Here is a 12,477-nt window from a genome sequence, read left to right as displayed (position 1 = left end):
ACCCTGATCAGCGCAAGGGCCGACCGCCCCCGGAGTGTATCTCCACCACTGCCACACAGAGGGAGGCAGCCCCAGGCCCGGGGCGCCCCCGCGCCTTCATGGTGCACGTTCCCCAGCGCACCCCGTGGCCTAGAAAGCGTCTCTGGACCTACGACCTTCTCTGTCAGGAAGGCAGCCGGCGGGAAGGCACTCCCGGGAACTGGCGCACTTCTCATCCGGGCCTCGCGGGAGCCGATGGCCCAAGCACTGCGCCCACGGCGTCCGTCGGCCAGTCTCCAGTGCGGGCCCAGACAGGATGAGCACCGCCTGCACATGGCGGGGACTTGTAGCCCTGTCACTCTTCTCACGCCTGTCCTTGGCGGCCTCCCGGAGTTCCAGAAAGTGCCGTAGCCACCACCTGGTCCCAGGGTGCCGAGCACCCTGGAGAGCTGGGCCCCCTGCCCTGCCCTCGCCCAGAGAGGCGTCGTGCTGGACACAGCGGCCAGTGTGCGAGACCAGCAGAAGAAGGCGCTTCGGCCCCCAAAGACCCACTGCTGGCTCCTTCGGGCCGTGCCTGAAGTGACTCCAGGCCCTGCAGCTGTTGGCTTCCAGAAAGCCTGATCCAGGGAGCCTGGGACCTGGGACCCGGCAGGCTCCTCCGGACGCCCCCAGCATGTCCAGCCCGTGGGGCTTGGTGCCTTCGGTGCAAGTCGCAGTGAAGGTTTGAGCTGCCCGCAACGTCCCTCCTGAGGGCCTCCAAGGACAGGCCACCCTCACTGGCCTCTGCCCCTGGCAGCCTGCTGATGTGCGGATGCTTGGGGGGTGGGGGGCAGGGGTCCAGACCCTCCCTGCGACAGAGGACCGCCCACGTCCCAACAACCTGCTGGAACGAGGGGCTGGATCCAGCCTGCGGACAGACAAGAACCTCAGAGAGGAGGTGGGGGGGGGCAGAGCTGGGAACCCTGCTGAGGACCCCACGGACTGCTCCCCTTGAGGCCCTCGGCACCCTGCTGATGCCCGATGCCTGTGTCACACGGGAACAGCTCCTGGGGCCTCACAGACACGTGTGCACACACACGCACACACACGGGCTGTGAGGACACAGCCCAGCCCGCACGTGCACCCCTGCTCGGCCCTCCACTCATTTCCATCCTTCCGCCCCAGCCCCTAGGACCCCTCCCAGCACCCAGTCCTCCGGCATGCCCCAAGGCGTCGAGGACTCTACTGCGTGTCCTATAAGCTGTGTGGGAAGGGACAGCATCCCCCCAGTGCCCTCATCTCACAGGGGATGTGTCCACCGGACCCCAGGTTAAGAACCACCACCAGCTTTAACAATCAGGCCTCAAAACTAGTTGTGAGTCCCCCTTCGCTGGTTCCATCGGTTGGTCACCGATCCAACCAGACGTTGGGAGGTTGAGCGTTTGGTCTGAGTTTCCACAAGGCCATGAGCTTGGGTGGCTGTGAGGTTGCCCCAGGTCAGGATGTCCCAGCCACGCCCCCCCCCCCCCCCCCCCAAAGAACGCTCCATGCACTGATGCAGGGGCTGGTGCTCCCAGGGCGAGGGGCCATCTGTCCCGAGCCCCAGCGGTGAGGTCCCGCCGCAAGCAGTGCTCCGAGAGTTTTGGTCCCTGGGGCTTGGGCTTCCTGCACCTGATGGCACCCGAGGGCACAGACGCTAACCCTCCTCCAACCCCCAGGGATGGGCGTGCCAGGGGCCGCACTGTTTGGGGGGTTCTCGGTTTTTTTCCATCTAGTCCAACAAGCACCGCGGGACCCCACCGCGCACGTGCCACAGGCAGGCACTGTGCAGGAGCACGGGCTGGCTCCCACCTGGCCCCCCTCGCGGGGTGCGGTCTGACAGGGTGCGGGGCCCTCCGAACTGGGTCGTGAAACCAAATCAGCTACAACGTGAGCTCGCAATGGAGACACATACGTGGAGTCAAGCACTACTGAATTATTCTTTGGAAGGCAAAGAGTACAGAACACACGCATACAAGGACACTAAGTAGAATTATAAAATCTGTGGCCCTGGAAGTGCCTACGCTAATTGGAAGCTGCTGCTCAGGCAGGTGGGCGGGGCCGACAGCCTGGCTCTGGGCCAGCTGTCATCCCCAAGGTCCTAGGTGTCAAGGGAAGAGCACAGTGATTTCTTCAGGAAAGAGAGGGCTTTGGTCCTTGCAAGTCCTGCTCTGGTCGGAAGAGGGGCAGTTCTGGGAGGCCAGTGGGGAGTGCGTGGGTGGGCGGGCGGATGTGAGGCTTCCCTGGGAGGTAAGGCGGCCAGCATGAGGACAGAAGGACGGGAAGCAAGAATGGGTGGGGACAGCTGCGCCCCTCTCCAGCACTGCACAGGTGTGGACACTGAGGTCCTCCTCTGTGGGTCCTCCTCGGGTCCAGCCCAGACACAACACTGTGAGTCCCAGCCAGTGAGTGTGCATGACCCCAAGGAGGGCTGACAAGTGGGTGGGGTCACTTACTATTGCAACCCATCCCCCAAAGCTGTTCCAAGGACCCTTGGGATCCCAGGGGCATTTCCGGGATGAGATTAGGAACACGCCAGTTTCCCTAAATAGTGTCAGTAGCTCTCTGGGGATGAGGGAGGGCATCTTGGCTGGTGGCCGCACAGTGGGTGACCCGGTGAGGAGGGACAGTGTGGGTGCAGGGCTGGCCCAGGTATCTGCAAGCCTTATCTATGTCTGGAAGGGGAAAGAAGGAAGAGAAGGTATAAATAGAAAGCTTGCGAGGCCACGGAACAGGTGAATAAGCAGAACGCAGCCACGTGTCCTCTGAAATCCACACACACAACAGCACGGTGCCAGGCTGTGGCCCACAGGAGAGACGCGTGCCTTCCGTCCGCACACCACCTGCCCTCCCATGCTCTCACCCAGCAGCAGACAGGGGGGCACACGTCTCGTGTGTGACTGGCAATGTGGGCCTGGGTCCCCATGCCCCCGCTTCCTAACTTCTCAGAGCCTCCATTTTCTCATCTGCAAAACTGTAGGGACCTAAGACACTGTGTGACACGGCCCTGTCCCCCCGCTTCTCCAGAGGTCCCCATCAACTTCACCTCACCCAAGCCCACAGTCACAGGGCACCTGGACCTCAATGGCACTGCCAGGCAGGCAGGCTGGCCAGCACACAGCCATGGAAAGGCCCCGCAGCTGTCGGGGACAGGCTCGGTGCTGCATCCACTCGCCCAGGGAATGCCCTGTCTGACCCCTGAACTCCTGAAGCGTCCACACCGAAAGGGAGCGTACACTCGGACGTGGCTCGAACGCGTCATTGCCGCACAGGAGGGACATGGCTGCCCAGGGTCACAGACTGGGCAGAGCGCAGGCACTTCCCCCTCTTTGACTAAACTTCCCATGACCGCGGGTAGGAACCCCTTGCAATCCCAGAATTCCAGGCTGTGTCCTTTCTCCCCGCCAAATGAGCCTCCTGGAAGCTTGGGCCACCTCCTGGAGCGCTGTCCCGGGAGGGAAGGAGCCCTCCCCAGCCTTCTTCCCCTGGGAAAGGCCTCTCGCCCCCAGGCCGGCTGACCCCCGCCCCCGGCACCACTCTGGCCGGTCAGCTGGGTCGGCTGTGGAGTTCAGGGCTCGTGCTCACCAATCCTACCGTTGCGGGTTTGAGCAGGAGGTGGGGCGAGTGTAGCCAGCTGCGGCAAGGGCTCTGCGCGCGCCTCCACCGCCATGTGGACTGGAGCCCGGCGCGGCTTCCACCCAGCCCTGACCTCCGCCCTTTAGTCCACGGCGAGTGGGTGCGCCAGGCCCCAGGGGTCGGTGTGACTCGCGGCGCGCGCCAGGGCAGTCCCGTGGGGGAGGACACGGCGGCCACGCGCTCCCTCCCCCGCGGCCCGCGCACCTGTCCTGGGCGTGGCCCCGCAGCCCCGCCCCGGCCGCGCCCCGCGCTGGTTGGCCCAGGCGGCGCGCTATGCTAATGAGCCAACCCTCCGGCCACCTGCCGGCTGCGCTGCCCGCGGGCGCCCGGCGGACGCGCAGGGGGACCATGCCGCGCTCCTTCCTGGTGAAAACGCACTCCAGCCACAGGGTCTCCAACTACAGGCAGCTGGAGACGCAGAGAGGTAGGGACTGCCGGGCTCCCCAGCCCCGCCCACGGCTCGCACTCCCGTCGCAGGCCGGGGGAGAGGAGTTACCTCGCCAGCCAGCGGAGCGGGGACGAGACCCCGGGTGGGTGGAGGCCTGCGAGCGCCTTGTCCACGTCGGGGGCCTCCGCCTCGCGTCGGGAAGAGCAGGCGGGGATTCCCTCCCCACTTAAGAGAAGTTTCCAGGCCCCCAGTCAGTCTGGGGGCTCTCCCCCTATGGCCTGGCGCACCCATCCCAGCTAAGGGAACCCTGCAGCCATCTTCCTGGTGCTGGAGGTGTGGGAGGGGTCCCAGGGATGGGTGGGGAGAGAGACGGAGGGAGGCTTGGGGCTGCTGTCCAACGGCTCCTCCAGAGCATCCAGAGGGAAACAGAAGAGACCCGCGGGCTGTGTGTGCCAAGGCCCAGCCCATGAGCCTTCCCCCAGGCCCCTCGGGTGCCTCCTCACCGCTCCGTCGGTCACCTTCCCCCCCTCACCCCTCACCCCAGTGGAGGTTGTTCAGGGCAGGCTGGGCTGAGGGGCTGCAATCCTCCCCCCTCCCCCCAGGTGGCCCAGGGAGACGCAGGTCCAGGGCTCAGGACTGCCCATGTCCTGGAGGCACGAGAAGGTCCCGGGACAAAGGCCTCTCGAGAGTGATCAGAGCCATCACCTCACAGCCCCTGAGTTGAAGACCCCCCCCCCCCCCAGGAACTGCTGGGTAGCTCAGGGGGAGAGGGGAGAAGGGACCTGGAGGAGGCCCAGGAGTGGAGGGCACCCCGCTGATCCTTTCCGAGGCCGCTGCCTCCAGGGGGTGCCTTCTAGGACTGGGGTCCCGAACTCTGCATTTTGAAAACAATTTCACAAAATGAAATAGAACGGAAGGCATCCGAATGCAGTGCTCGGGTAAAGGAAACTTTCATTTTAGACATATACGTGATGGGAAATGGGAGTTTATGTGAGCCTGGTTGTTAAAGCTTAACACCTGTTGTTTAGAGCCCAGTCACCGAGTGCACCCCCCACTTTACTCTTTGAACATGAGAGAGTGTCAGAGAGCAGCCCAGCCCTCCAGCACTCTCCGCTTCCTCCTCTCCTCTCCTCCCCCCTTCGGATGAGGGACGAGGCTCCCGCTTGTTGAGGCTACCCAGGATGTTGCCCTAGGATAGACCCAGGTGCTGGGTCTGGGGCCCCTCCCTCTCCCTTTTCAAATAAGTGCCTTTTCAGGCCTCCCCCCAGGGAGCCCCTGAAGTGGAGGGGACTTGAAAGTCTCTTCTCCCAGGAATTTGAGTTACAACAGCCCCAGAGGGTGTGTGGACGCATCTGAAGGGCCAGCAGAAGCACTCCATCAGCGCCACAGGCACAGCCGGCCCTCCCCTGCCCTCCCTCTGGGGTGGCCCCCAGCCCCCAAGACCGGGTTTGGCTCTGGAGCCAGGGTGGTGGCTGAGTCTCAGAGACTTAAGAGAGGTGACTGTTTTTCCCAGTAGAAAGTCCCCAGTGAAGTGGGGTCCTAGGCTCTCTGGGTATCCCAAGCCTCTCTCTCCAGAACTTCCTTGGACTTTGTCTCTTAGCCTGACACTGCCCAGTCCCTCTTTCCAGGAGGACAGAAAGTTGGCATGCTGTTTTATAATTGGGGGGATTAGGTTAGGGGTGAGGTCAGGATAGAGCGGAAGGTGGGAAGTTTCCTTAAGTGTCCCCGCTCCTCTATATCGTCACCAACACTTGTAATTGGCTATTTGTAATTCTAGCCATCCTAGTGGGCACGAAGCAGTATCTCGCTGTAGCTTTAATTGGCATTTCCTTGATGGTTAATGATGGCAAGCATCTTTTCTGTGCGTGTTGGCCATTTGTGTAGGTATATATATATATATATATATATATATATATATATTTTTTTTTTTTTAAGTAATCTCTATGCCCAACGTGCGCTTGAACTTGAAACCCTGAGATCAAGAGTCACATGATCTACAGACTGAGCCAGCCAGGCATCCCGCCATTTGTAATTTGTATATCTTCTTTGGAGAAATCTGTATTCAGATACTTTGCCCATTTTAAAATTATATATATATACACACACACACACACATATGTATATGTATATATATATATGCATATACACATATATGTATATATATATACCGTTGAATTGCAAGAATTCTTCGTATATTCTGGATGCCATCGATTTAACAGATACATGATGTGCAAATATTTTCTCCCATTCTGCGGGTTCTTTCTTATCCAAAGCCTTGGCATGAAGGCAGAAATGGGACCAGAGATTTATTTCAACACATCTGGAGTAGGAAATGGGTTGGGGGCTGTTTGGAGATTTGGGGCTCGGGGAGAAGGCAGAGCGTAACTCCTACCTGCCAGACTGTTTACCCTGGGGCCCTGCCGCTCATCTGGTCAGGCACAGGCATGCTGGCCCACAAATCCGGGAGCCACAGCCTGGGGACAGGCTGCCTCTGGAGGCCGTGTGGCACCACCGGGGACAGCCATCCAGCCACCCGGGAGCGTTGGCACTCACATCACCATGGGCGGGGGGTGATGGGGGTGACTGGAGGCTAATCAGTTGTCTTCACGTGGCCCACCGCCAAATGTCTACTCTGAATTCGCGCCTGCGGGAGGCTGGTGAGGCTTTGCTGTGAGCTGGGCCTGAGGCGGGGCGGGGGTCAGGGAGGCCTGTCCTGCCGGGCCAATAGGGGAGCCTCCGTCAGCCGTGAGAGCTATTCTGGGATCCTGTAAGACATTTCCTTTGCTTTTAAAGAGGAACTGAGGGGGCGCCTGGGTGGCTCAGTTCGTTGGGCGTCTGACTCTTGATTTCGGCTCAGGGCAACTCAGGTTGCTGAGTTTGAGCCCCCCATCTGGCTCTCTGCTCTCAGCTTGGAGCCGCTTCAGATCCTCTGCCCCCCTCCCTCTGCCCCTCCCCCGCTTGCGCTGTCTCAAAAATAAACATTTAGAAACATCATAACAATAAAGAACTGAGGCCCCTCCTCTAGACCCTGTGGTCACTTCTCGCGCTGACACTGGCCTCGCCAGCCCTTCCCCTTCGTGCAGAACTGTTGATGACCTAGAACACAGGCTTGCGGCTGCACCAAGAAGGGCAGGTCTGAGGACAGAGTGTGGGGGCTCATGTCCACTTTCACGCTCTCTCTCTCCCTCCTCCCTTCTAGAAATTAATGGCGCCTGTTCTGCCTGCAGGGGGCTGGCGGTGCCCCTCCTCCTCCCAGACAAGGCGGCCTCTTCCACCCCTGGTGACCCTCCCCTGCCGTGGGACCGCACCTCTGCCGTCTGCCCCATCTCCCTGCCCCTTCCGCGTACTGAGGAAGCTCGGGGGGCCTCCGGGCCAGACCCCCTGGAAGGCAGCCGGGCGGACCTCTGGACCGGCCGGGCCCCCAGCGAGCCCCTCAAAGACAGCCTGAACCACCTCAACCTGCCCCCGCTGCGGGTTCCGCCCACGCGGTGGCCCCCGATCGCGGGCCCGGACGGGGGCCAGGCTCCAGACAGACTCCAGGCGGCCCCGGGGGGCCTCGGGCGCCCGCACTGCCACAAGCCCTGCCACCTGCGGGCGCCCCGCTGCTTCACCTGCAGGTTCTGTGACAAGGAGTACGCCAGCCTGGGCGCCCTCAAGATGCACATCCGCACGCACACGCTGCCCTGCCTCTGCTCTGTGTGCGGCAAGGCCTTCTCCAGGCCCTGGCTGCTGCAGGGCCACATCCGGACCCACACAGGTGGGTCTGTGGGCAGGAGGGCCCCGGGCAGGGGTGAGGGCGGGACCTGGGGGTCAGGCAGGGAGGGAGGCCTTGTAAACAAGAGGAGGGACGGCCACACGGCTTCTGCTTCCCTGCGTGCTGGTTTCCAAAGTCCCACAAACCAGAGGCTCAAACATCCAAAATGCCCTCCGTCCCAGCTCCTGAGGCCGGAGTCTGAAATCCAGGTGTCGCAGGGCCGTGCTCCCTCCAGAGGCGGCAGGGGACGGTCCTTCCTGCCCCGTCCACCTCCCGGGGGCTCCAGGCGTCCGTGCGCCTCTACCCCGTCCTCACACGGCCTCTCCTGTGTGTGTTTGTGTCCCAACCTCCCTCTGTTGTAAGGACACCAGTCCCACTGGACCGGGGCCCACGTGCTCCAGTGTGACCCCATCTTAACCTGATGACATGTAACCTTGATGACAAGACCCTATTTTCCAAGTGAGGTCACCCTCACAGGTACTGGGGATTAGGACGTGGACGGATCTTTTTTGAGAGACACAATTCAAGCCCCACCACCTGGCAAAGCGCAGGCTGCTCGGGGCCGCAGAGGGTCTGACTTCCCACGTTGCGCGCCCTTCCTGAGCTCTGGAGCAGCAGGAGCGGCACAGGGAGAAAGGCCTGGCCTTTGGTGGCAACCACGGGGGTCACACGGACGAAGGGCACAGACGAGGACTGGGTCTTGACGGGGAGCTGGGACCCCAGGGGCAAACCCATCCCTGGTGAGAGCGCACCAGAGCCGTGAGCTCAGACCTGAAGGAGGCCTGGGGGCCTCAGCACGTTGTCCGTACATCAGCCACCGCTGCCCAAAGGAGCGGAGGGGGGCTGCCTGCCCCAGGGCAGCTGGGGGTTGAACCACACCTCACCCCGGCCCGCCAGGAGAGGGACAGGTGGGCACAGAGAGACCGAAGCCCAGGGATAAGGCTCACCGGGCTGAGGCCCACGGCTGAACACACGCCCCCGTCACTGGAGCCTCCCCAGCCCTGAGCCAGGGCTCTGTAAGTAGGACTGTTCTGAGTCACACCCGGGGGAGGCTGGAAAGAAGGGTTTTGCGGGAGCCTTTCTCCGGGCTGAAATTCCAGTCAGTTTTCCTCAGCTCCCCCCCCCCTCCCCCCCCCCCCCCCCCCCCGCCCAGGGATGTCTCTGAGCATCCCACATCACACCGCCAGGGGCTCAGTGCTCCTGGTCTGGGGGCCCAGAGGGTGGGAGGCCCTGCAGGAGGCTGGCCGGGGGAGGGAATGTGCCTGGGCGTTGGGCAGCAGGGACGCTCTGGGCCCAGGGGGACTGCACGCTGGTGTTTCTCAGGATTCTATTGGGTGTACGACTGGAAGTCACTCCACGTGGGCGGAAGAGAACAGGTGACCTTTAAGGATCTTTTTACACTTGTTAAGGTTGTCCTGGGGGCCCAGCTCCCAACAGAAGGGCTTTGTCCAAATCCCTGGTCGCCCTGATTGGAGGTGGCCCAGAGGACACAAGGGTCTTAAGCTGTTCCGAAATGCCTGCCTCCATTCGTAAGGGCCGGGGCTCGCCTTCCCGGGAGAGTCTGCAGGGGCCCAGCCGCTTTCCACCACCGGCCTTCCGTGGGCAGGGACAGCTGAGGGCTCCCAGTGCTGCTCAGGACCAGATCTGGGCAAAGGGCCCCAGGAGGGCTCTGGCAGAAACAGAAAGATCTAGCAAAGACCCATGCTAGCTCTTTCCCCTTGGAGAGGGCTTTAGATGCTGCAGTCCTGCCCAGGGGTGACATCCCACCCTGTCCCCAGGCCGCTCTGAGCCTGACCGTGGATGTGGACCTCGTGGCCCTAGGGTTTCCTTCCTCCTGGGGCAGTGCCGGCCCCCTGGCACGCATCTCCTGGGGAAGGGTGAGGGAAGACCGATGCGTCAGAACTGCCGTGAGCATGTGGAGGAGGCGGAGGGGCTTATACATCGATAAGCAGGGACGGCGGGGGGTTGGGGACGGGGGGCTCGGCCACCTCCTGGGGCGGACCAGACGGACACTCACCCGGCGCCCTCCCGCCCCCAGGTGAGAAGCCGTACACCTGCTCACACTGCGGCAGGGCCTTCGCCGACCGCTCCAATCTCCGGGCCCACCTGCAGACACACTCGGACACCAAGAAATACCAGTGCAACAGCTGCGCCAGGACCTTTTCCCGCATGTCGCTCCTGGCGCGGCACGAGGAGTCTGGCTGCCGCCGCGGCCCCTGACGGGTGCGGGCTCAGTGCCGGCGGGAGGGACAGGACCTCACCCCTCTCGGCACCTGTGATGCCCAGTGAGCCCGGCCCCACGCTCGCTCAGTGGGTTCCTCCTCTCCCCGCCGGCCACCCACTTCCATCCAGGCCCAGGGCAGCCCGCAGTCTGTTAGGGCGACTGAGGGAAGACCGTCACGGCGGCATGAGCCACCATTCCCTGACTTGCCCTGGTTTCCGGTTCTCTTCTCCCAAGAGAAAAGGCGGCTGGGGGTGGCTGCCAGCTGGGCCAGCTCCTGCCACTCGGCCTTCGTGGGCACGGCCACCACAGGCTCACCTCCGCCTGCCTGCGCGCACGCACGCGGCACTGGGTGTCCCGACACAGAGCCAGGGCCCCGTCCCCAAGCACAGGGCAGTGAGGAGCCTGGCACCCCTGCCTGTCACGTCCTCTGAGACCCCAGGTCCTGCCTGGTGCCCTGGGTCTGCGGAAGAGGCCGAGCCCGGAGTAATTACCCAGATTCCTGGGTAATTTGGGCCTCTGGCCACGGAGCAAGGGAGGCCAAGTGTAGGGACGGGGAGCAGGGAGGTGGGTGGCGACACTCCAAGCAGGTGAGCAGGGCCACCTTCTTTGGGAACAAGGAGACCGGAAATGGGGACAGCCTTATACAGGGAGGGAGAACGGCCGTGGAGCGTAGATACGCTGGGGGTGAGGCTGTGAGGGCAGAGCTGGGGAGAGTGAGGCCCAGGGAAGAGGCCAGCCGGGGGCCGTGTGTGTCTGCGTCGGCAGGGTGCTCACAAGAGAACCCAGTCCTGGGTCTGCACACGTCTCCACCGAGACCACCGTGTCCACAACCGCCCGTGGCACCGTCGCCCCTTCTCTGCCTGCCCTCTCCCGAGGCCATAGGCGTCCACAGCGGAGGGAGTGGGTGCTGCCTGAGACACATGCCTCCTGAACCGACTCAGATGCCAACAGGAGTCCCCTCCCCAGCATCCTGCCCCTGAGTGCGGCCTCTGCCCACCCCCAGACGCCCGGGATGTGACCTGCTGGGCTGGGCCTCGATCTTGCTAGCGTGTCTTAGCGTCTCCGGCCTGCCCCTGGAGGGCAGCCCGAGTCTAATGGGGACTGACTGAGTTCTTGATGCCCGGAGGGGACAGCCGCCCCACTTCTGGCCCAGGCTGAGGGACAAAGTTAGGCTCCTGTTCCTGGCCCTGAGTGGGGGCCACAGGGCAAGCGGCAGAGGCCGCATGTCGGCCCTGGGCCTCGCAGACCCACTGAAGCACGTTCACCAGCCCACTGCTGGGCCACGCGGCACCTGTAGATCCTGCCCGAGGCTCCTCGGGGTGAAAGGGCCTGCGTGGCTGGTTTGATAATGGCCATCGGAGGGGTCTTGGGGACATCCCAGAGGAAACCTGACCGTGATGTGGGGCTTCTCTGGACCAAGGGTGACCTCGACGAAACTGGCCACCCAGGAGGGCCGCGGCTCCGGGATACAGCAGAACAGATCAGCGGGTGCAGTGAAGACATTTGCTGGGGAAGCCACGCTCACATTCCCAGGCCTGCACCTGGCCTCCCCTCCGCGGGGACCTGCCATCCCTCGAGGGACAGACAGTGTGAACCAGATGCTTAGCTGATAGGTCAGCGGGCTGTGACTCCCATAACAAAGCCCCATGCACCATGCAGCTTAAACCACAGAGATGTACTCCCACAGTCTGGGGGCCAGAAGTCAGGGCCCCAGGTGCCACAGGGCTGGTCCCCTCGGGGGCTGGCCTCTCTCTCTCTCTCTCTCTCTCTCTCTCTCTCTCTCTGTCTTGGCTCCTGCTGGTTTGTGGGCATCTTTGATGTTCCTTGGCTGGTGGACACATCACACTTCTCTGCCTCCACCTCCCATGGCTTCTCCCTGCGTATGTGTCTGTCTCTGTGTCCAAATTTCCTCAGTTTGTGAGGACACCAGTCCTACGGGGTTAGGACCCCCCTTAATGGCCCCATCTTAACTCAACTACCTGAAAAAACCCTGATTCCAAATAGGGTCAGGATTTCAACATATGAACCCGCAGAGTGGAGGACACCCCCCCCCCAACAGTTGATGTGAACACAGTTTGCCAAGAGATGCCCAGTGGGTCCCTGTGCTTGGGCTGAAGGATGGAGGACAGCAGAGTGGATTCCTCTGTCCCCTTGGTCCACAAAGGATCAAGGGGAGCGGTCAATTTTAACTGACGGGCCCACCGGCAAACACCTCCTGTGCCTGTTCCCACTTCCTGTCCATCATCCCAACCAGGGGCCCTGCCCTAGCAGGGTGGTCCTCCCTCCCATCAGTCTCCCGAAGAGCTGGGCTCCCCTGTTGAGTGGGTCAAACCAGCGTGCTGGCCCCTATCCGGCCATCTCACAGGAGGGCTTTTTTTTTTTTTTTTTTAAATAGCATCCAGATGCCCAAAGGAAGCTATATTGTAAATTGTGTTCTATTCCTGGGCCCTGATAGCTAAATGAGGCGATGCACCTGTT

At 62.2% G+C, this 12,477-nt stretch overlaps 1 protein-coding gene across 1 annotated transcript; it reads left to right on the top strand.

Annotated features, from left to right (window-relative positions):
* The first annotated feature begins 3,981 nt into the window (after positions 1–3,981).
* Positions 3,982–9,995, top strand: SNAI3 (snail family transcriptional repressor 3). The gene is made up of 3 exons (XM_047846258.1): positions 3,982–4,057; positions 7,221–7,778; positions 9,814–9,995. The coding sequence occupies exons 1-3, from the start codon at positions 3,982–3,984 to the stop codon at positions 9,993–9,995; spliced, it is 816 nt and encodes a 271-aa protein (XP_047702214.1).
* The last annotated feature ends 2,482 nt before the right edge of the window (positions 9,996–12,477 follow it).

Source organism: Prionailurus viverrinus, unplaced genomic scaffold, assembly GCF_022837055.1.
Source record: "Prionailurus viverrinus isolate Anna unplaced genomic scaffold, UM_Priviv_1.0 scaffold_38, whole genome shotgun sequence".
Classification (NCBI taxonomy): Eukaryota; Metazoa; Chordata; class Mammalia; order Carnivora; family Felidae; genus Prionailurus; species Prionailurus viverrinus.
The sequence above is the reverse complement of the archived record's forward strand: the minus strand, read 5'-3'. Positions and strand labels throughout refer to the sequence as shown.

Coding starts and splice junctions, on each gene's coding strand:
- SNAI3 (XM_047846258.1), top strand. CDS start 3,982: ATGCCGCGCTCCTTCCTGGTGAAAACGCACTCCAGCCACAGGGTCTCC. Junction 4,058..7,220: donor GCAGCTGGAGACGCAGAGAG/GTAGGGACTGCC, acceptor CCTCCCTTCTAG/AAATTAATGGCGCCTGTTCT. Junction 7,779..9,813: donor CCACATCCGGACCCACACAG/GTGGGTCTGTGG, acceptor TCCCGCCCCCAG/GTGAGAAGCCGTACACCTGC.